This window comes from Palaemon carinicauda, chromosome 6, assembly GCF_036898095.1.
Source record: "Palaemon carinicauda isolate YSFRI2023 chromosome 6, ASM3689809v2, whole genome shotgun sequence".
Lineage (NCBI taxonomy): Eukaryota > Metazoa > Arthropoda > Malacostraca > Decapoda > Palaemonidae > Palaemon > Palaemon carinicauda.
This window is the reverse complement of record NC_090730.1, coordinates 116012680-116036043: the sequence shown is the minus strand read 5'-3', so window position 1 is coordinate 116036043 and position 23364 is coordinate 116012680. Positions and strand designations below refer to the sequence as shown.

At 40.1% G+C, this 23364-nt stretch overlaps 1 protein-coding gene across 1 annotated transcript in view; it reads right to left on the bottom strand.

Moving 5' to 3' along the window:
- Nucleotides 1-23364, bottom strand: part of LOC137642628 (inhibitor of Bruton tyrosine kinase) — a 176977-nt gene that overhangs the window by 106220 nt on the left and 47393 nt on the right. The window contains exons 7-9 of the mRNA XM_068375345.1: nt 15854-17445; nt 6766-6931; nt 1293-1609 (exon numbers count right to left, since the gene is read on the bottom strand). Coding sequence (XP_068231446.1) covers nt 1293-1609; nt 6766-6931; nt 15854-17445 — 2075 coding nt within the window. The remainder of the gene's footprint in view (nt 1-1292; nt 1610-6765; nt 6932-15853; nt 17446-23364) is intronic.

The following is a 23364-nucleotide window of genomic DNA, read 5'->3' as shown; positions in this document are numbered from 1 at the left end:
ATTAGGGTTAGATGACGAGGCCTGACGAGCGTGGAGGTCAGGTTTCGTTGGCGCGTAGCGCGCATCAGCATCCAGGAAAGGCGACGGCAGGTCGGCAGGTCTGACGAGTGGAAGGTTGACGTGTCCTTTGAAAGGACGACTTTCCACCGAAGGGGATCGCGAACGATCCGCAGAAAGGTCCAGGACCAAAGCAGGAACAGTCGGTGACCGATGACGAGCCTCCTCTGCGGGGGACTGCAACGAAGATGTAGAATCAAAGAGGCGCTTCCTCACCGCAGGTGAAGGAAAGCCTCTCTGACGAAGAGGAAGGCGAGCCTTGCGACGAATACGCCCTCTGGGGGTCGTTGGATCAGCATGTTGACCTTCTGCAGTCCTCCGAAGAGGAGTCTCTGTAAGTGAACTCCCCCGAGGAGGAGAAACACCAGCAGGAGAGACTGTTGCACTTAGTTTCTCCCTCGTTGGTTGAACAGGAACGGGAAAAACTAAGCCGTCAGCTACTGTAGGGTTTGAAGAGGCAGAGGTGATGGGTGATACCACATTGGATACCTCTGACACCACAACGTCGACAATCGACAGAGGATCAACTTCTGCCGGAGGCAGCGATTGCTTGTCAGCGGCACCCAATCGGATGTAGTCAAGTAAGACTTCCTTGGAGGGCGAACCCTCGAGCCCCAAGAAAGACCAAAGCTGAAATAAAGGGATTAGTGATAAATCCTTTCCCGGGGGGAGAGGTGGAGTTGCTTCGCTAGGGTAAGCAAAGCCACCTCTCGAACCCCAAGTTTGGAAAACAGTACGACGGTCTACGCTACCACTCGGCGGTCTCTCGAAAGAAACCAACTGAAGGGAGCTTCGGAGGAGGTTTGAGCAATGCAAGAAGAGGCCTTGGGTTTTTCTCCTTTCAAAGAAACCTTCGAAGGAGAAATATCCCGTTTGGACTTCTTCAGTCTCCGCGAAAACCTCTCCCACTGGGAGGTAGACCATTTCCTACACTCACTACACTTGTTATCTCTATCACACCGTTGACCTCTACAGGAAGGACAAAGGGCGTGAGGGTCGGTCTCGACCGCCGATATGAATGGCTGCCAATGAGCGGCGAGGATGACAGTGGACACGTCCGACTACCATCCGAGCTGAGAGCAAAGTGAGTTTAAGCACAGGTGTGTGTGAGGGGGGGGGGGGGTTCATTTCAGCTACGCCGAAAGTAAAACCCCTATTAAATAGCGTGATTTGTATTCCAGTTACGGAACAACTTAATATTAACACTAAAGAAATCACCACAATATAATACATACCCATTCTCCAGCATAGCAGCAAGATTGAGTGAAATGAACTGCATAGCTGTAACCTTTAGCTGGTCAGAATTGTAGTTAACAGCAAATTCTAGAAGCTCCCCTGCATTCTTCAATGTTAACATCCCTACTATGGCTACCTCGCAGATTTCTCTCAATCTTGATATGAGAAACTGGTCGGCTACGATGAGAACATTACAGAGGAACTCTACATCTTTAGAATGTTGGAGTTTGGGACAATCATCCTCATACAAATAATCCAAGAGAATTGCCAGAATGCTAGTTGGAAGAGGCATACTCAGGGACTTCGATGATAAAGCCTGTAATAATAAGAAACTAGTTTTATCTTCTACAAATGAGCAAAAATGTTGCACTATATAAATTCTTGAGAAAATCATGAATATTGCACATTAAATTAAGAGTAAAAGGTCCAACTAACATTAAAGGGAGCACAAGTTTACAAGGAAATATCAACTTGGTGAATCTGATAGGTTGGAAAAGAAACCCATGTTCTAAAAGACCAATTTCAAATAAGGAAGTGGAAAAAGGTTTGCTCAAAAATGTATAATATAGTAAGAGCATAGAAAAGTAGACAGAAGAGATGCTGTTACCCATTACTACAAATATTACAGATTAATTATGACAGCAAACATTGTAAACCTAAAAACACACATACAAAAAAGAATTTTAATTTTTAACTATGACCTGAATTCACTAACAGACAAACCCTTTCGTCTTTCAAGTAGGAAGACTCGCTGATTGGTGAGTTGGAAGTCCCTCTAGAACAGAACTGCTTGGTTCTTTTTCTTCCCTGGAAAGATGACTAACAACCTCATATCTGTCTATCAGAGGGATGAATAGGCTGACAAGCCATGGTCCCCACAAGAAGATAGTACATGGCAAAACGAGGAATTACTTTTCCCGAGGAAATAGCAGTTTGGTTTATACTGTACAAGACGTCATCAGGTTACTAAGGGGATCATTTCCTACACTGGGATAAGCTAGATTTTATATAAATAACACTATTACTTATCCTGGATTTTATATACAGCTAGTCGTCGACTTACGACCAAGAGACACATTGTAGCTCAATCTGGACATATGTCAAACTCAAAAAGTGAAGTTTTCATAGATTTATTATGCTGTGTCATGATTCGGTAACTGTTTAAGTCGTATTTAATGAATACTGTATTTTTTTTGGTATATCCTTATTTTATTCTCTTGGTTCATAGACTATCATTGCTTTATCAAAGCATTTTTGTATTCTATTTTTTTATTTTGGAAGCATATTAACAATCAACAATTACTTAATTTCTTTTTTGTTTACCACTGGTTGTGGTCAGCTGATCTGAAGGTGCCACTACGTATTCAGAGAATGAGTACTGTATATATGAATAACAAGGCATATCATTATATAATTTCTTATTCAAAATATCCTCATAATGAATACAACATCAGCACCAATATGTTTTAGGATATAGTTTTCATATAGTTCACTTATAGCCATTACAATTAGTTATCATACGAATACGTCGTGTGTGTATGTTGGGTAATTCATTTTTAAAGCTTCATACAGTATTTCACATTTAGTTAATTATTGTCTTCATATTTCTTTAGACATTGCAGTATTGTGTTTGTGATTTATTAAAGCATGTTACATGTTTGTATTCTATTTGTCAATTTGGAAACACTTTAATAATAAATTATTTTTGTTTTACTTTGGTAGTCATCAGCGGATCTCAAGGTCACGCTACTTTATTACGCTTAGGCAGACATACAAAGTGTATCATTTATATAATTGCTTAAATTATTAAAAATAGCTTTGTAATGAATATCACATCAGCACCAATATGTTATAGGATAGTCTATCTGACTGTCTGTCTGTCTCAGAGAGTATCTAAAGTTCACCACACAGCATAGTTGAAGAGAAAGCACAAAAACTAATAGGTTACATACAGAAGCAATTCAAATACAGAAATATCCTAACCTTGATTACTCGGACATTGTAAACTCGTTAAATGAAGGAAACCCAATAGAACTTTGTAATTATGTATTTGAAATCCTGGATTTCTACAAGAACTAATGATAATAAATAGATATGGAGTGGTATTACTATGTTATTAATCGAAATTCGTTTGTTTGTTTATATATTTTTGTGGACATAATATTTCTGTTAAAGTAAATCTGTCTTGTGCAAGATTATTGTATACAATTTATGATGTATCTTTACCTTTGTAAGTTTTTTTTTTTTTTAATATTAAGTCAATAAAGTATAAATAAATAATACTACAGCTGTACACATCATTAGTAAGACCCCATCTAGAATACGGAGTCCAATTCTGGGCTCCATGTATTCATAAGGATATAGATAGACTGGTAGCAGTACAAGCTAGGGCCACCAGACTAGTTCCAACAATAAGGCAATTTGGATATAGACTCACTCACACACACATTACTTCTTTTCTTAGATTTACACTAAATAGTTCTGTAGAACCCAGCCACTGAGGATGACAAGAAGAGATAAGATACAGAATGAGGTAATTAGGGATACCACAGTAGTTAGAGAACTATCAGATAAGGTACAAGAAAGGGGACTGAGGTGGTATGGTCATGTCATGAGAAGAGATGAACAGTATATTGGGAGGAATATTGGGAGGAGAGTGATGGAAATGAAGGTACAGGGAACGAGAAGGAGAGGGAGACCAAAGCGAAGGTGGATGGACTGTATCAAGGATAACCTTCAATCAAAGGGATTAACCAGTGATGAAGTGTGGGACAGGTAGATGGAGAACGCTGGCCAAAAACATCGACCACACATATGTGGGAAAAGATGCAGTCAAAGAAGAAGACACTAAATGGTTTTGTAGACTACTCATAAAAACTGATACAGACCACTGAAATACTTGGTATCATTACTCAATGTTTTGATAATGGGAATAAAAAGATTACTCGACAACAATTCAATAGGAAATCACTGGATTTACCACTTGCCTTCCACCTAAAATATAACGTCACCAGACATGTGCGCTGTGAAATGAACTTAACAAACAATTGACTAGTGAAATATGTAAATCCATTCTCTGTTTTTTATTTATTAATTTTTTTTTTTTTGCAAGAAAAATACCCCCATCAACAAGCTACTTCTGAGCTACATTGTTCTGAGAATTGGGAGACCAACGTATCCTCAGTCCTCTTAACACCCAGTTGACCTACTGTTTGCTGACTGGTGCCAGGAAGGACACCGCCTTCCCCCAAACAGCACGAGACTTTTGTACTTCTCCAGAGACTCGGAGGTTGATAACCCCTGTCACCTGCTGAAGCCAGTCACTGCTACTGACCACTGGTCAAGCCAGAAAACAGATGAAAAGCAGCCTGGGTTGACAAAAAAAATGGCCTTCGACTCCAAGAGGGCCATGCCCTCTGCCTTGGGACTCTGTAGGAAAATCCCCACCAGTGCATACATTAAGAGGTCAACCTAACGAGGTGATGACATAGCTAGATTGCTAAGAAGTTTTCTGACTCTAAAGTGGAAGGAGAAAGAGCATGTTTGACTGACTGGCAGCTAGAGTTCTGAGACCCACAAATCTGATCAATAACTTGATGAATGGCCAAACTTGCCAGAACTGATTATGGCAGCTCTAGGAATGGACCAGAGCATAAGAGCCCACAATCTACACTCAGCACATAGGGATGATTGTGAACAATTATGCCCCTAGCAAAAAGCACAGATAAAGTGTGGATCTAAAGATTAATAAAAACCAGATGTAAAGTCAACGATTTCCTGGACATACAAATTACTTGTTTCATAAAATTCATTTCCTGAAAGAAAAAGAAAATATAAAGTCCAATTAACGACGCAACAGTATGCCTGTCCTCATTGTGGCTGAAAACATAAGTGAAGAGCTCTAAACAGGTGGGAGAGCGCGGTCCTGGACCTCACTCACCACCTGTTGCTTAACTACCTCATTTAATGATTTCATTAGCCGTTCAAGCTCAGGCTAAAAACATATTCCCCACCCAATGGACAAAAGATTTGTATACAAATCAGAACAAAAGACATCAAGGCCTGCATGCGAGACATTTGGTCAAACTTTGCGGTCTGAACGTCAATAGGAGAACTTCCAGCAACTACTGCTACACAGCGATCATTAAAGGAATGCCTCTCACTAACAAAGCCTGAAAATAGCGCCGGCGCAGATACAAGTTTTCCCAGCACCTGCCACATACTTCTCAAGAGACCATGCCAGAGGTGCATGCACAGAAGTCTCAACAACAAGTGTAGGCTACTAGATAAAGAAAAGAAGGAGCTAAAAAGCTTCTTTGAGATTAACTTGGGAATTGCTAAGACTGACCCAGAAGAAGACCAAGCCTTATTCTTTCACCTCAAAGCTGAAGCTCCACTGAATGGGAAGCCACAACCTGGGCTCAGCATAAAAGAACAACTGTGAAGTCATGGTCCCCCCCCACCCCCCATGATAAGTACGAAGAGAGTGTGGGTACATAACCCCTTTCATAATAAAACCGGTAGCAGCGACCACCCTCTCCCCTTCATGGAAAATAAATTACATCCATATCAAGCAATCCCCTTTCAGCAAGATAAAGAATCAAAAGCCTTGGATAGATTGAAATAATATGACTGTATTCGTTGCGGTCTTAGACAAAAGTTAAGAGTCTGTAACAGGCAGGTGAGCGGGACTTCTTGGCAACGCTCACCACCTGTCATAACTTTTATGTTAGGTATTTCAAAGGTCATTCCAGCTTCGCTGTGGACATTCCTTATTCTAAAGCACGAAATGTGTATTTACATGTAGGAATAAATGTCTAATGAGATTGGTCAACATGGTTGAATCAGTCACCATGTAAGGCACAATAATCTCTAATTACAGCAAAACCAATAATACAAAAGTAAAATACTGTAGGTTGCTTGTAAATTATAACTAACTTTGTTCAACAATCCAACCATGCAGTCCAAGCAAAGTCAGAACTATTGGGAGATAAATCTCTTGAATGTACAAATCTCCTCAATACAAACTCCAGAATACTTCAAATAATTAACATGATCACTCATAAATTACCTAGTGGCATAAAATACACTATATAACACTGTTTCTATATCAAACACAACAGAAAGACATCAAGCTCACACAAATATTGATTTGTAAAAAATTCATACTGAATTGGTTGGATTATAAAATCTAAGCGAGGTCAGCCATTCGGATTGGTGATCATTCAATGCTGTCATAAATATCTAAATGTTAAAATTGTATGACTAAAAATATTACTTAAAAAAGCACATTCTCACCTGTTGGCAAATCTTTCACACATTAAGAAAAAAAAAAAGGTAAAAGAAAAAAAAAATTATACAAATACCTAACAAAGGCACCCAGATCAATATTCCTGGGAATAAAATTCATACTGTAACAGTAAATTTTTAAAAAATTATTTCAACAGAAAAACTGAAATCTTTGACACCTACCTCAATCCAGCTGGCACTAAACATACAATGGAAATATTCCAATCTTGCAGCTAAAATACACTTATGAGCTCCTAATACATCACCACTTTTGCTCTGAATCATCACATCCCACAATTCTTGGAACATTTCTCGATGGTATTGAGGAGCTTTGTTGGAATCTATGTCTCTGGAAATTCAAACAAAAATTTTATCTATTTTTACTATTTTCATAACCACAATATAAAAAATGACCAAACCCCAAAAACAAGTAAACTTTCATCATATTTCTACCCTACAAAAATCTTAAGCAGTTAAATCCATTATAAATGGTACATTATGACAATAAAAGATATATCTCGAACTCAAAGTTCCAATTCATAGATAAAACCTATACAAACATCCTTCTTATAAACACACAGATACAGCATAATAAAAAAAAGTCACTGAAAAATATATCTTCAATACAATCCCAACACTTTTAGCAGCCTTTTTTGTGTATTGTGTAAAATCTCAGACACTTCCTTCCTGTAGGGAAAGAAAACACTAGGTCAGTTACTCCCGGTAAGCTGTAAGCATACAGTTCCCTCGACCCAGCTGGCAGATTATAAAACTTCTTGAGTACAGTATTCTGAAAAACTACTAGAAAGTGGGGTATATAGGCAGGGCCTCCTTAAATACAGTAAGAATTTCTTTCTAGTAATCCACTTTAAGATAAATTTGGTGGGACAGAGCTGCATCATATGACACTCCAGAATTAGAAGAAATAAAGCCTGAAGGAAGAAAAAGCAGTTCCAAGTAAAGAGTGACAAGAAGAATCTAATTCTGCAATGTATGACTAGGTCATGAGCTGTATTAGTATCATATTAGTAAAAGGAGAGTTGTAATTTTATAGCCATTTGAACACAAAAAACATTTTCCCTTACATACAGTAACGTATATTGAAAAGCGAGTTACCCAGAAAAATCTAGATACCAGGATGCCATAATGAAATGGTAAAGCTTACGAAAATTATTTTTCTAGGAGAAACTTCCCAACCAGAGCAGGTAAAACTGACTTCTTATAATTATTTGGTCTAAAAATGTAGGAATAAAAGTAGCTGCAGATTATATGGCTTATAAAAAAGGTAACAGATTGTTTGGCAACTCCAAGTACCAACCATTAAGAAAGAGCCAACATTAGGAAGATTTCTTTTACACAGCAAGGAATTGCGACGTTTGAGCTCATGTGCTAAGATACCTGAGCAACCTCATCAAAAATATTACCTTGTAAGAGCTAAAAGGCTTTGTATTTCTCATCCATTTTTTCTCAATACGACATGAAGACAAACAATCTAAATGGAATTTACTTAAATGTTTGGTTTTATGGATATAACTAAACACCTCTATCTGGCAAAGGAAGAGTTTTTTTCTCATTACTAGCTTGAGAAGAGCAAAAAAATAGCAAAAGAATAGCTAGCAACAAAGTCTGAAGAAAATTAGTCCAATGGAATTCTTGATGAGGCAAATGCTATGAGAGGCAAATGCTATGAGAAACAATATCCAAGGGTTCAAAATGATATCTTGCAAGGTTCTTCAACACCAAGAAAAAATACCACTTTGGTACCTTAACTAATATCAAAAGCCCCTCATTTTGAAAAAAATGGCATTCCTATGTTGAGGCTTTCAAGCTAAAACCCCTGGGACATTGTAGTTCTGTAATACAGTACTGTACTTTATCACAGTGACAAGCTTCAGGTACTTTACATGCATTACAGTAGAAAGACAACTACAACTTGAATAAACATTTTGATTCAATCCAGGTTTTTCCTATCACATCATATGCTGCAAGAATCACATTTGAAGTGGTAAAGATTGGCTGTTGAGTTCATTCATGGTCTTAAGATAACCTTGGTGCCCTTGCAAAAAGCAATTGTAAGTAAGCCATTGCTTGACAGCCTCCATGCTAGAAGCCCGAGTATCTCCTAATTTTGATGGGGCCTCTAGAAATGAAGCTAGTAAGGAAGTTTATTCCATAAGGGAGACTCAAGGGAACATTCTCGAGAAGAGACAGGCAATTAATTGAAAAAATTATAAACATAGAATGGTAGTGCAGTATCAATTTCTAAAATGGTAGAGACCTAATTGCATGCATAGCAGACATCTTACGTGCTCTAATACGAGTTGAGCATGGCTCTCTTACAAGACATAAGATTTGGAGACTACTTGGTAAAGAAAACAGGAAACTTGAGGTTTTTCTTCATACACAACAGCCCCAAGTCCTCTGTATGCGAGTTCTGAATACAGGAAAGATATCAAAGCAAATTGTATTCTTGAGATAATGGGAGAGCTGGAATAGTAAACACTGACATGGAGACCCACACCACTCCAAGAACTGGGTCATAGTGACTAAGTCTTGGGTTGAGGAAAGACCAATGAAAACACTTTACTGGAATGCGAAACCTCCTCAACTTGTGAAACACTCACCAACATACTTTAACTAGTTTAAAGTCTAGAGAATCAATGTCTTTTGGGTCACATCGAGTAATGATAATTCTTGAAAGGATTCATAGTAAAAATGCACAATACCAGAACCAAGACCAAGCTTAAAGGCCTAACCAGCACCTTTGTAACTGACCAGCCAAAATCTTAACCATTGCCTTATCAATTCCATTCCAAAGAAATACTGTTGATATAGCAATGTAAAGGTTCTCTAAGAAGTCCAGTCTGACTATACTATACTAAGGTCATATCCAAACTTAAGAGACCTAATCACCTTTCAGACCTGTCATATTGTCTGAGGAGACTTAAAATATATCATTTGTTACCCTGATCAATTCTATGCAGAGGAAAATCAGTTGACAATGCAGCTCTATCCTTAACCCCTCACTACGAGGGTCACCCCTCAGTAGCTGCATTCAAGATTTGTCACCCTCAGATATACCTGCACACTTATTCTATAACCTACTGTAAATTTCTAAGTTTATTTTCTTAAGTGCTGATTATAAAACATATTTTTTCAAAAGTTTGCATTTGCTATTGTATTTTACTTGAAATAACAGAAAAATACAATCTCCCTAATTAACGACTCAGGTTTGTATAGCTAGGAAAAATACAAATTACTTTGAAAATCTTTCATTTATTTCTATGTGGTATACAAACAATCATCCTTTTAAGAAGAGAGATTCACTGCTTGTTGAGCTGGAAGTTCCCTTGAACCAAAACTGGAAGATTCAATTTTATTTCAAGGATGTGTTCAATGCTTGATCTATGGCAAAGCACAGAGAGGATCACTCACATTCCCTATCTGTTTTTCATAAGGATGAAAGACTGATAGGACCTGGGTTATACATGTGTAAATGTATTTGATCAACCTGGAGAACCCTTTTCCCCTGAAGGGGATGTCAGTTAGAATGAAATACCAAGTATGATGATTAATGGGTTTGTATACAATTCACCATCCCCTGCCTAATAAAGGGGGATGGAGAGGAATACTTCTTTAAAACTAAAGAAAGGTGCTCTAAAGCGAAACTTATAAGCATCCCAAAGAGGAGGACAAGAATGAATGAGAAAAGCTTGTTATACTACCTTTCAGTCCAGACTTACATCTAAACATTACCATAGACGAGATGCATCCTTGTCCCTTGTGGGAGCTGAGCTGGTTACACCATGGCTTGAACGGCCACCACAGATCCAAGCACTGAGGGGTCAAGGAACTTGTGGGTAAACTACCGCATGTAGAGGGCTGTGAAGGTGGGTCTCTTCCAGACACTGGCCTTCAGCCATTGGCCCCTTGACAGATTCCACCTGAAAATGAGGGTGGGCCAATTCCTCTGACCTTGTGAGCCCTTGTCCTGGCTGACGCTTCGAATCTATCGTCAGCCGAAACGAAAGATCTACAGATTGACTCATGAAGCCAGAAAGAGACCGTGTTCCTTGAAACCTTCTTTGACCTGCCAGTGCTAAAAAAATGTCTCTGACACTTAGCACTAAAGTATCAGGTTCTTTTCAGATAGCATCGCAGAGCCTTCATGTGACATAAGAGCATCTCTTGATCACCACCTGGCGCCTCCCAAAGGGGATGGAGAATGGCTCAAACCTGGGATCATGCGCCACTAGATATTGGGTCTTAGCCATGAAGACCAACGCAGAATGAGGGAGATATTCAACCGTTCAGCCTGGGTGACTACCTAAGAGAGACCATGCAACTCGCTAACTCTCTTCATCAACGATAGAGCTGATAAAAAATCACACTTGAGATTCTGATGACCTTCTCAAAGGTTCAAGCAGCCTTGAGGATCAAAGTCATGTCCCACTCCAGGGACCTGAAATAACAGGTATGGAGAGGTCTACAGTATATCCTGAGTTGAAAGACCAATACACAAGGCTGAATGGTAGCCTCTGACAGCCACGACTGAGAGATGCTTCTCTCAGTGAAGGAAGATGAGGAACCACGTGTTAAAGTTGAACTGACCAGAAAAATATTCCATTTACAACACCAACTATAGAAGATGGCCCACTTAGCCTGGTAGGCATCTGTAGAGGACCTATGATGATACCAAGACACCTGTGCAGTGCTTCATAAACAGCCTTCCACTAAAAGGAAATGCTGGATAGTCTCAACTCATGAAGTGCTAAGGACTCCATAGTATGGTGGTGCTTCTGCAGGTGCAACTGGCAGAAAAGAGTGGACCACAGGGGTAGTCCTTTTAGGACCTTGACCAGAAGAGAAAACAGATCAGGATATCTCAGCATGAGGCCATCTGTAAGCCACTTGGGTTATCCTGAGTCTTGGCGTAATCAACAATATTCAAGACCAGCCGGATCAGGCTGAACAGCAGAAAAGCGAAGACATGCAGGTGATCCCATGGATGTTGAAAGGTATCTGAGAACAATGTGCATGGATTTGCAATGGGGGAGCAAAACACAGGGTGCTTCCTATTCATGCCACATGGAAAATAAGAGCAAGAAGCCTTTCTGCTACCAGAGGATGTAAAGCCACTCTGCTCCTACAACCTGATGACTGAATGTGTCTGCTAGTACATTTTTCTTGCCTGAACAGTATCTTGCTGACAACTTCACGGTATGAAAAGCCACCCATATGTGCATCTGCTTTGTCAAGTAGTATTGTCACTTATCAGAATTACCGAGTGCTTCCTCAAATTTTTTTGGAGTGCTTGCAACCCTAGCATGGTTGCTCGCATCTCAAGAACGTTTACGTGCAGATGTCTCTTCTCTTTGGTTTACACTCGAGAGACAACCAGGTTTAGGTATGCACCCCACCCCTCCTTTGATGCATCTGAGAATAGCTGCATATCTGGAGGTGGGAAGTTAAGAGGGACTCCCTTGGTGAGGTGTTCTTGTCGAACCACCAGGTTAGTTGTAACCTCTTGTCCCACTAGAACAGGATGGGATGGGGTATCCCTGTCGGCTGACCAGTGATCCTTCAAGACACCATTAAAGGGACCTCTGGTGGAGTCGCCCAGGAGTAACTAGCTTTTCCAAGGACAGATAACCGAGAAGACATTGCCAGTGCTGAGCTGGTACTTATGTCTTGGACAAGAATGGTAGCGTAACCTCTCTGAGCCTGTAGGAAAGAATCTCGCTACTACCATGTCTATCAGCATGCCAGGGTACTTGAACCTCTGCTTGGGTATAAGATTTGACTTCTCCCAATTTACTACAATCCCCAGATCACGGCATAATGTGAGAACCTGATCTCGATACTGGAGCAACTGCCTTCCAGGAGGCCAGGATCAACCAATCGTAGAGATGCATCAGCAGCCGTTATCCATCGGGAGTTGGTCCAAGCGGCTACCATGGTGAACACCCGAGTGAACACCTGTGGAGCCGTACATAGTCTGAAACACTGGTACACTGTACTGTAAGGGGAGAAACAGAAGTACTTTCCGAGGACTGATGAACAGGCACTTGAAAGTACGTATTCTTCTGGTTTACCAAAAGCATGAAGTCCCTCTTTGACGGAAGACAGGATAGACAACAGCGTTTCCATCCTGAACTTTGATTGATGCACAAACTTGTTTAGAGTGAAAGGTCGATGACCAGCCTCGAGCCTTTGTCACCTGCTCCACCAGGAAGAGTTGACTGTAGAAGCCCAAAGACTCAACTCCAACGACTTCAAGCACATTTTCCAACATCCTTTCCACATCTGCCTGCAGGGCAAGGTCTTTCATGGATGTCAGACGTTCCATCGATCCTTGATCTCAATCCTGCAGGATTAGAATAACCCCAAGGTTTGGACGCTGCCCCATTGAAAGTGATAGCATGATGGATCAGGGATTTCTGCAAAGCAGTCCTGCATGATTCCAATGCCACCTGCACACGACTCTACAGCAGAAAAGAAGTGGCGCTCCACACAAAAAAGTTCCTCAACGTCAACACCACCTTCGGGCTAACCTGCTTTGAAATCCTAGAAACTACTGTGTCCTCCCGCTTCAAACCCTACTAAGCCCACAGGTTTGCTGTCTGGTGGGCAAGGAAGCTGAGAGCCTTCCTGACCAACAGCATAAAGGTCTTGTAAGCCTCTAAAGCCTCCGGGGTTGATAACGTCATCGACTTTTGCGAAGTACCTAACTGCTCCTGATGACTGGTCGAGCCAGGCAACACTGTGGGGAGAAGCCAAGGCTAAAGCCACCATGGCTGCCGACTTAAGAGACTGGTAAGGAAGGACATGCTTTCTGCCTTCAGTCTACCTGCAGAGGTAAAGGCGAGGCGTACTCCGGCATAAACCTCTGCTGCCTATAGAGTGGTGGTGGCAGGATCTTGCTTGACCTGCTAGAATGAAATGAATACTCAGACACACAGATCTGATCATCCACCTAAATCCAAGGCCAAGTCCACAGGGTCTGACCAAGGTAACTACAAGGGCTTCTATCTTTGAGGAACCCTTAAGTGCCAATCAATGACCGAAGTCCTGCATGGAGACAGTCACCTCCCCCAGGCCGTTGCACTCACAAATGAGCGCAGATCTTCGCAAATAAACTCTCCTACTAGGGTAGTCAGCCTCCATGGGTCAGACCCCAGTCCAGAGTCCTGAGAATCCCTGCCCCCAGGCACCCTTGTCCAGCATCAAGGTTGACAGTGAGGCAGCATGATCCAGAGAATCTGCTCCACCTCCCCCCCCACCCCCCAGTACAATCTTTCTGCCCCAAGGGCAGAGCCAGGAACGTAATCGGGGGATGACATCCGCAATGAGACATCCAGGCAGAGAGACTGATAGAATTGGGGTAGATACAAGCTAAATCCCTTATTGTGGGTTGGGACAGCCACAGCCAACTGCTCCTATGCATGGGGAACAAAGCCTTCCACCCCACAAATGTGTCCTACCAAAGCATGCATGCACTCGAGTACGGCCTTGAATAGTGCCATCATTTCTACAACGCAGTGACAACTCAATGGTAGGGAGAGGAGCAGGCGTCCAGTGTCCTGGAAGGGAGATAAAGGTCACCGCAACTCTCCCACCAATCTTGGAACAGACAGTGTACAGGGGCATATGCTTCAGTTTCGGCCACGTGTCTGCGGGCACCTGGTCAAGGCTCAGGGCCAGGACACACAGTGGGGGCTGGGAACCATACGGGTGCTGTCCAACCCCATGAAAGAAAGGTAATGTATCGGGGATCCCTATCCCAGTGGCTACGGCTGATCTTCCAGGACTTCTTCAACCTTTTCCTCTTCTTCATCCAAGAAAAAGACTCGAAAGAAGTCAGAGGATGAAGATGAGGAGGAAGAATATAGAACATACTTCTTCCTTTTCCTGGCTCTCGTTCCTGGCTCTACAACCCAAGTGGTCGAGGTCCTAGCAACTGTAGACGATGATATTTCACTGTGTGGAGAAACAATACAGGTTGCTCCAACAGGACCCACAATATTGGGGCACTCTCTCACTGGGGGAGGGAAAGGCACATTCATAAGGCCAAGCAACCCCACAACAAGCAGTGCTGGGGCATAACCACTGACACTAAGAAAACAGGTCCCCAACCCCCAGGCACAAGGGTCGGGGCAATGCACAAAGGGAAAGGGGTAGAAATCAGTCACTGGGTCAGGACCCAGGGTCACACCAGGTTTGGACTCTGGGTCACACCTTACCCTTAACTTTACCATTACGATTTCAAGCCTTTGGAGGAAACGGCTCCTAACTCCGGCACCTTACCTGCCATGCCAAAGGCTAACAGACCCAGATTTACCATTGTTTTTCCGGTTTATTAAGGTGGCGAACCACCTGGCTCTCTGATACTGGTGAAACACCAGGCCGCTCATTAATGGTGTCACCGGGGACACTTGGGATACACTTAAATGCACAGGGGACACCGGGGGAAAGGTAGCCTTAACTAACAACTCCCTCAACTAGGCATGGAGGGCCTACCTGAAAAACTTAAGAAAGCTCAAGACTTCCTTAGATCAAATTCATCGTCAGCAGCCTGCACAGTCATGGGCGAAAGGCCTTCAGCTTCCAGAGGGAGTGGCAGACACTAAGCATTTCCCACGCACCAGTGAAACCTCAAAAGCCAGCCGATGTCAGTCCAGAATCTCCTGACCCTTGCAACGTACTCCGTGAGACCAACCTAGGGACAGCAGCAGCAGTCACACCCCAGGGAAGACAGCAGTGGCAGCAGACTTTGGCAGCATCTTTTTGGGCGATACCCAGTACAACTCCAATGAACACCTTACTCAGTTCTTTCCCTTCAAGGAGTATGCCTGCCACTGCACCAGAGGCCACAATCGATACTCAGAAAAGGGGGATGCCTGCAAACACATGTGCCCCCTAAAAGAGGCACAAAGGGAGTGTGGATCCACAGCCAGTTTAGCTATAAAGCAGTTGCAGCGGCCAGCTTTCCGCCGGCAAACATTGCTTTCATTCACTGCCTGTAAAAAGAAAGAAAAAATATAAGTTTTGACAGGAACTATTTGTCCACCCATACTCAACAGCGTTTTATACAAAAGCGAGGAATCTCTGACTTGAAAGGGGACAGGGTTCCTCAAAATAATTTTCCGAATTAAAGGATAAAGGTTTGTATGATGCATAGGAACAAAAAGCATTATTACATATAAAAATGAAACTGCAAGAAATATTTTTTCAATGAAAATTTATCATAAGAATAAAGAAACATAATTACCTCTGACTATAGCCATATTTCAGCTGAATACATCCATCGACCAATTCAAGTTTATCTACATCCTGCATCAGTTTTGTTATCTGCAATTTTTTGGCAGCTGCATACAAAAGTTGCAAAGGCTTTTTCTGAACAGATAAATGACTGATTTCTAATGGACGTTTGATGCTGGACGGTTTGTTTTTAGCTTCAATGTTCTTTGGAGTTTTCTTCTTCTTTTTATTATTAGAGTTCTTTGATTGTAGTTTCTCATCTTTGTTAGCCGTGTTACCATTTTGCCTTGAAGTCAAGGGGTATTGGAGGTCTCTATTAAATATATGATTATCATTACAAACATCATTAGAGTTACGTGAAGCTTCTGTATCTGGAAATACTTTAAACTGACATTGACCTAATGTCGTTAGTTGACAGAACCCAGAATAAATGTACTTAAGAACTTCTTGAAAGATTTCAGGTCTGATATCAGAGATAATTATGCATTTCTTCTCAGAGTCCTGAAGACTGCCACACACCTTTTGAACACTTGAATGGGTATCATCATTTTTATTTCCCTCTTCTAAAATCAGTTCTCTGAAATACAGGCTGTGATGTGCCAAAATATAGGAATGAGCTGGAAATTTACGACCTCCACATTCAATGATAATATCATGAACGGAGTCTTCTTCAACCGTTTCCTGCAACAGATTGCCAAGGTCTTCACCTATGGAACTTTTACTGATCTGTGGAACATCCAAAAGAAAGCTGTTGGGATCATTTTGAAGAGCAGCAAAATTCCGGCCCTTTGGATCACACATGATTGCAACTGTTCGATGAAGAGCAACAATGCGAGTGAGGCGCAGCACAATGCACGAGCTTCGATCAACAAACTCATTAAATTTGCCAGAAGGTCCCCATGGCTTCCCAAGTACTTTGTCAGTAGCTTTGCTTTCACGTTGTGGTAGAACAATCGCAGAAAATGCCTCCCCTTCATCAGTTACAATTGCAAGAGAATTTACATTAAGACAGAAATCTGTAAGATTTATTTTACGATTAATTGTGAACAAGCAACGCGATAAGTGTGCAGTTTCTTCTGTCCAAAGGTAAAGATGGCCAACACCACCCCCTATAAGCACAGCAATTTTTAGAGAAGTTCCACCTTTCTCTGTCAGACCCTCTGGTCCAACTCTTGAATCTAGGTGACCACCAGTACAAGCCACTTTCACAACTCCTAGCATTCTTGAGGCAACCTTCCTTGTTTGATATTGGTGTAAAACATAAACATCTCCAAAGGATGTTGAAACCACAGTAGCTCCATCACTTACTCCAACACAAGCTAAAGTTCCTTCTTCTCTCAAGACTATGGAAGTTACACTTCTAGGATTGATAATAGTGTGTTCATTGTCATTCTTGAAATGGCCCAACTGTCCAGCATTTAGACCAAAAGAATAAAGAACTCGAGAGGTCCAAATGACTGAATGATACCTTGCTGCACCAATGCCTACAATAACCTCATCTTTATGATTTTTATGCCATGTAAGAAGCTTTGGAGTATAAACAGTCTCAGGGGGTGGATTTAAACCAAGCTGATGATGCGAGTTTGTGCCACACGTCCATACCTGTTACAAAATAAAAATAAAAAAGTTGAAATGTGACAAATGAGAAAAAAACTTAAGTTTTATGCCTTAAACTTATGAAAAATAAAGTTTAGGGTGATGAGAAAGAATGCAAAAACAAAAAATAGCGGTCATTATGAAGAAGAGGCCATGTGAATGCAGTTGGAGATGTTTAAGAGTGAGCTCAACTTTGTATCCAGTGTGAGATATGATGTGGCAAGAGGTGACAGTCTGTAAAATATAAAACAAGTACTATAAAGGATTTTCAAGGCTTGAAATGTTTAAGAGCATAGAGAAAGGAGAAGTAAGGGAGACAAAAAATGATTCTTGCTATGGAAGGACAGTCTTCATTAGATATCAAAAATTTCCGTAACTTTGGGAGGATCTTGCTTTGTAAGGCAGATAATAAACAGGCATTGAGACACAGCAAGTATGAAATTAAAAGATAAATGAATATCTAAACTATTGATTTGAAAAGTATTCAATTAGTGATTTTTACTATAACAATTGTTAAAATAAAATAATTTATTTCAATGTTTGCCAGGAATTTATATGTTATTCTTCTACAAGAAGGAATAAATTTAACAATCCTTAAAAAACACAACCTTTTTCTTTATTTTGTATGAAAGCTATTTTTGTTCCCAAAAGTAAAAGGAGTCTTTGCATGGATTAATTGGGAAGAGAACCGTTCATTGCCTCAACAGGTATCTAGAATCTCAATTCAAAGGTCACCATTTTTGCAAAATTTCTGGTTGTTTTAGTGCTTTTGAATTATGCAGGTTTGTTAGGAATTATTCAGGTATATCTTCCAAGTTTGTTAAAACCAGATTTTGTAGGGCTTGCAAGGTCAATAAGCTTTTTTATCTGTCAAAGTAAATCCTCATATGAAATACTTTCCCTTTGCAATTGCACTTGCACCGTGTCTAATCACGGTACCAATTGTGAATGCCTGTCTGATGAATGGATGACTGATTTTATATTTGGCTGAAAAATGAGCTAAAGAGAGAGGTGCTATACATAAGAAAAGAGAAAGAAGGAAAGTGTAAGTATCAAGTTAGGGTCTACTTTCAGGGTGTTCTATTTTCCTTTTGCTATTGTTCCCCTTATCCTTCAGGTTGTATGTCCTGTTGGGTCAGGTTGGTTTCTAGTGGATACAGTAAAGGATTTTCTACCTCTGTTTAGATAATTTGAACCTAATTTGATTAGTTTATTAGATGTTTGGCTTGAAAAATTTATAGTTTCAATTATGTTTACTTGAAATGAGATTTAGTCTCTGATAATAAGTGTTACTGTAATATAAAATTTCCTGAACCTTTAATAGATGTTATGCTGGATACTTCATTTACTGTATCTTCGGAGCTGGCCAAAATCCTTTGTGCAGCTCATGCATCTCCTTCATGATTACCCTTGCAATGTCTACTCTCTCTTGTTTTATGCACTACCTTGATCTCATCTGGTTTTCCAATTATTTCAAGGCCTTCCTACTTGTCTGCAATTTGCATCCTCAATATCTACCAGTTACCTGGATTATAATTTCCCACAACTCATTGTCTAATGTTAACACCCTCTCAATCTTTGAGATCTCAGTCGAGAATATTTTCCAGTCATTCGATACACCAGTGGTTCCCAACATTTTTGCACTTGCGACTCCTTACCCAAAACCTTGAAACCCACACGACCTCCTACTATAACCATCTTGATTTATTTTTTTTTATTTTTTTTAAGAGAAAATAATGGTATCTTTAAAAATATCATTCAATAATTTTTTAATTAGCATTGATCAAAACCTTAACTCACAAAAAGAGGATAATTATTCTTGCAATATTATCAACATTCATAGTTTTCCACAGCTATCAAGCCTAAAAAATAATCAATAATTCTGTAATTATTTATTGGCAAACTAAATCATAGCATTAATCAAACAATAATTCACAAAAAGAAGCTAATAACCATAGCAATATTATAAACTTTGTAATATTACTGTAATTTACTTTGCCAATAAATAATTACAGAATTATTGAATGAGTTTTTAAAGCTACCATTTCTTTCTCTCTCCTTAACAAAACAAAAAATAAAATGAAAATCAAGCTGGTGATGGTAGGGATAAAACATAAACAGTTTTCTACAACAATCAAACCTAAGAGAAATCATCCAGTATCGTGTAATCATTCATTGGCAAACTAAATCTCACCAGTGACCAAATCTAGTTTACAGAAAGAACATCATCATTCTTGCAATATTATCAATATACATAGAGTTCCATAGCTTTCAAACCCACCTAGTGGGATGCCTGATGTTGCATTTGAGCTGCAAGCCTTGAAATTTGTGGTCGAGCCTTTGTTAGAGCCAGTCTCATGTATTCCTGACATCCAATCTATTTTTGTTCTTAGTTTTTAAATTGACAAAGAGTTGAACACCCTGCCTAACACAAGTAAGTAGATGTAAAAGGAACAAGAACACATAAGGCTGTCATGCTGACTTTGGAGTAGCCCAACAGAAATGAATCACTGATTTCTCCTTGAAGAGATCACAAGCTGAAGATTCATTCCTTAGATCCAGGAATTCATCTTGGATCTCCTCTGGGATGTTAGACACATTAAGTGCAGTACAAAATGGGATCCTTAACAGGGCTTTGCATCCCTCTTGTGGGCTGCCTTAATGCAATAGCCCATTCTTGCTATAGGAAAGAAAATCTTAATCAAACGAACAAAGGGCCACTTCTCCCTCTGCCAGCTCAGGAAAGTATCACTCAAAATTCCTTTTCTAGAGACTGAAGATGTTCAGTAATTTCATCCTTGAGGAGTTGATCTAATTGGATCTGAGATTCATCCATCACTGCACAAAGCATTTTGAACATAGCGATGTGCAGAAGATTAGTTTTCCAACGTCAGTTTTCCAGTTTGGAAACGAATGCCTGGAGACTGTCCTGAAAAAGGATAACATTTGTTTCCCTTCATTGGAGCTTCCCATTTAGCTTTGTTCAGTCACCCGAAAATGTCAGGTATGCAACCTTTTAATCCATGCTTTCTCTTATAAGTGAGCCACAAGATCTGGTTTTTTTTTTTTTTTTGAACCTCCAGGAATAACTATTTCAACTTTCATCTCAGAGACACGGTTGCCATGTTACTTTTTGATAACCAACATACTACTGTGTAAAAAGGAACTTTGTGGCTACCATTCTTGTCTTTGCACAGTTCTTAAAATAGCCAAGTGTTGAGTTCTGCAGTTTTTACATAATTCACAATTTTGATTACAGAATCAAGCACCTCTTCCACAGAGGCAGGGAGATTCTTACGGGTGACCCCCTTGCTAGGGCTTCGCAGGGGTCGCAACCCACCTGTTAGGAACCCCTGTTATACACCATCTTTTGGTCACTGACTCATATATGATATGAATTTTCCATTGCACTCCACCCAAGAATCTTATAACTAAAACTACTACACCTTATAAAGTATATACTGTATACAGTAATTATTCATTCAGCATACATTAACACATGCATCTAAACTGGAGATACCTTGAACCAATGTAACTATAAAAAATTAAGATTGATGGCTGTAGAGCTTTGGGATTACCTTATTACAAATGAGAATGTTACGAAGAGATGTGGAATCCAGCAGTTGGAAAATAAATGAAATCTCAGAGATGGTTTGGGAATAATGAAGTGCAGCACAGACTCAATGCACACATCATAAGTGTTTGCTCTGTTTACTACAAGGGTATTTATATTCACAATTAGTCTAACAATCTCATTCTACTTCATCTCATTAGTACAAGCAAAATTTTTTATACTAGATAGGCACTTAGTAGAGTGCAAACCTATGCCACGGCAACTTATTTCTCGATCTTTTATTTGACCTAGGACTTTCTAAATTGAATCACTTCCACATCTCAACATAACAATTAATCCCTGAAAATTTCAATAATCTATGAGTAAAATTGTGACCTCCACAATGGCAGCTTATTTTACAACCTTTTACTCAACCTTGTCCTTGACCTTTGACCTACAACTTTCAAAATTAAATCACTTCCACATCTCAACATAACAATTAATTCCTGTAAGTTTCACTACTCTATGAGTAGAATTGTGACCTCTGCCATGGCAGCTTATTTCTCGACCTTTTGCTCGACCTTGAACTTGGTCTTTGACCTAGGACTTTCAAAACTGACTCACTTCCATGTCTCTATATAACAATTCATTCCTGTAAGTTTCAATACTCCTTGAGTAAAATTGTAACCTCTGCTCGGCAGCTTATTTCTTAGACCTTTTGCTCAACCTTGACCTTTGACCTAGAACTTTCAAAATTCAATTACTTACCCATCTTAACATAACAATTAATCCCTGAAAGTTTCACTACGAGTAAAATTGTGACCTCCCTCACGCACGGGAAGTTATTTCTCGAAATTAACCTTGATCTAGGACTTTCAAAATTGAATCACTTCCATGTATCAACATAAAAATTAATCCCTGAAAGTTTCACTACACTATAAGTAAAATTCTAACCTTCACCACGGCAGCTTATTTCTCAACCTTGACCTTTGACCTAGGACTTTCAAAATTGAATCGCTTTCACATTGCAATAGAACAATTTATCCCTCAAAGTTTATCTACTCTGAGTAAAATTGTTACCTCTACCACGGCAGTGTATTTCTCTACCTTTCTACCTTGACCTTTATCTTTGACCTAAGACTTTTCAAATTGTGTCCCTTCAATGTCTCAACATAACAATTAATTCCTAAGTTTCACTAATCATTTACCTAATGGAGTAACATTACCAGTTCTTAAACAAGTGCAAAAAAAATGTCTTCTTACACAAGATCTTGCTGCTACACCCAAAGGTATCAAGGAATGCTGCGAAGCAGTTCTCCACTTCTTACAACCCTTGGACTTGGGTGCTCTGCAGAGATATTTATAAGAGTCATTGGCACTGGCATCACATCCGCAACCCTTGGATCGCCACTGAGTTTGCTGGCTCTGGGGACACTGGAGGCAAAGTAGCCATGGCTAAAAGCTCCCTCAAAAAAGACATCGACAGACTACATGAAAGAGCTATGTACAGCCATGCTTTCCTTAAGTCAAATTCATTGTAGGAGGTTTTCACAGCAAAAGAAAAGCTTACAGTGCCTGCTCGTATGGAACTGATACTGGGAGAACTCTACACTCCACTGAAGCCAAAAAAAATCCCCACTCCTAACGTATAACAGAAGGTCCATACTTGTTGCAGCCGAAAACAAGGGTGAAGAGCCTCTGTCTGGACGGTGGGCTGGGCTGCGCTACTCGACCATATACACCACCTGTCACTAACTAACTTGTTAACAAATTTAATAGTTATTCCAACTTGTGATGAAGACATTCCATATTTTAAAGAAGGAAGGGTTGTATATACATAAGAACAAAATGAATATGTAATAAAGTGAATCCCATGAATGCTTCCTAACTGTAATCCAATATTCTGCTGCTAGCAGGTATGGTGTTTCTCTTGTATGAGCAAGTAATTTGAAAAGTACCATAGATGAGGCTTACTAATTGCATTAATGAGAGTAGTAGCCTCCATGCCTAAGACTTTAGGCTATCAAAAAACTAAAAACTGTAATAACCTCTACATTTGGAATCAACTCGATACCAGAAATAATACATACATACATATATCAAGGCACTTCCCCCAATTTTGGGGGGTAGCCAACATCAACAATGAAACAAAAACAAAAAAGGGGACCTCTACTCTCTACGTTCCTCCCAGCCTAACAAGGGACTCAACCGAAAATAATAACCGAGAAAAAGGAGAAGGAGAAGGGCTAGATATCTCCCTTTGGTTCAAGTTAACGTCCTGAAGCATCTAAAGGACCTTAAGTATGGTGCAAGTCATAAGAAAATTTAATTGCTATCAAATAAAAGCCACTAAAATCCTATCTTCATCTCCA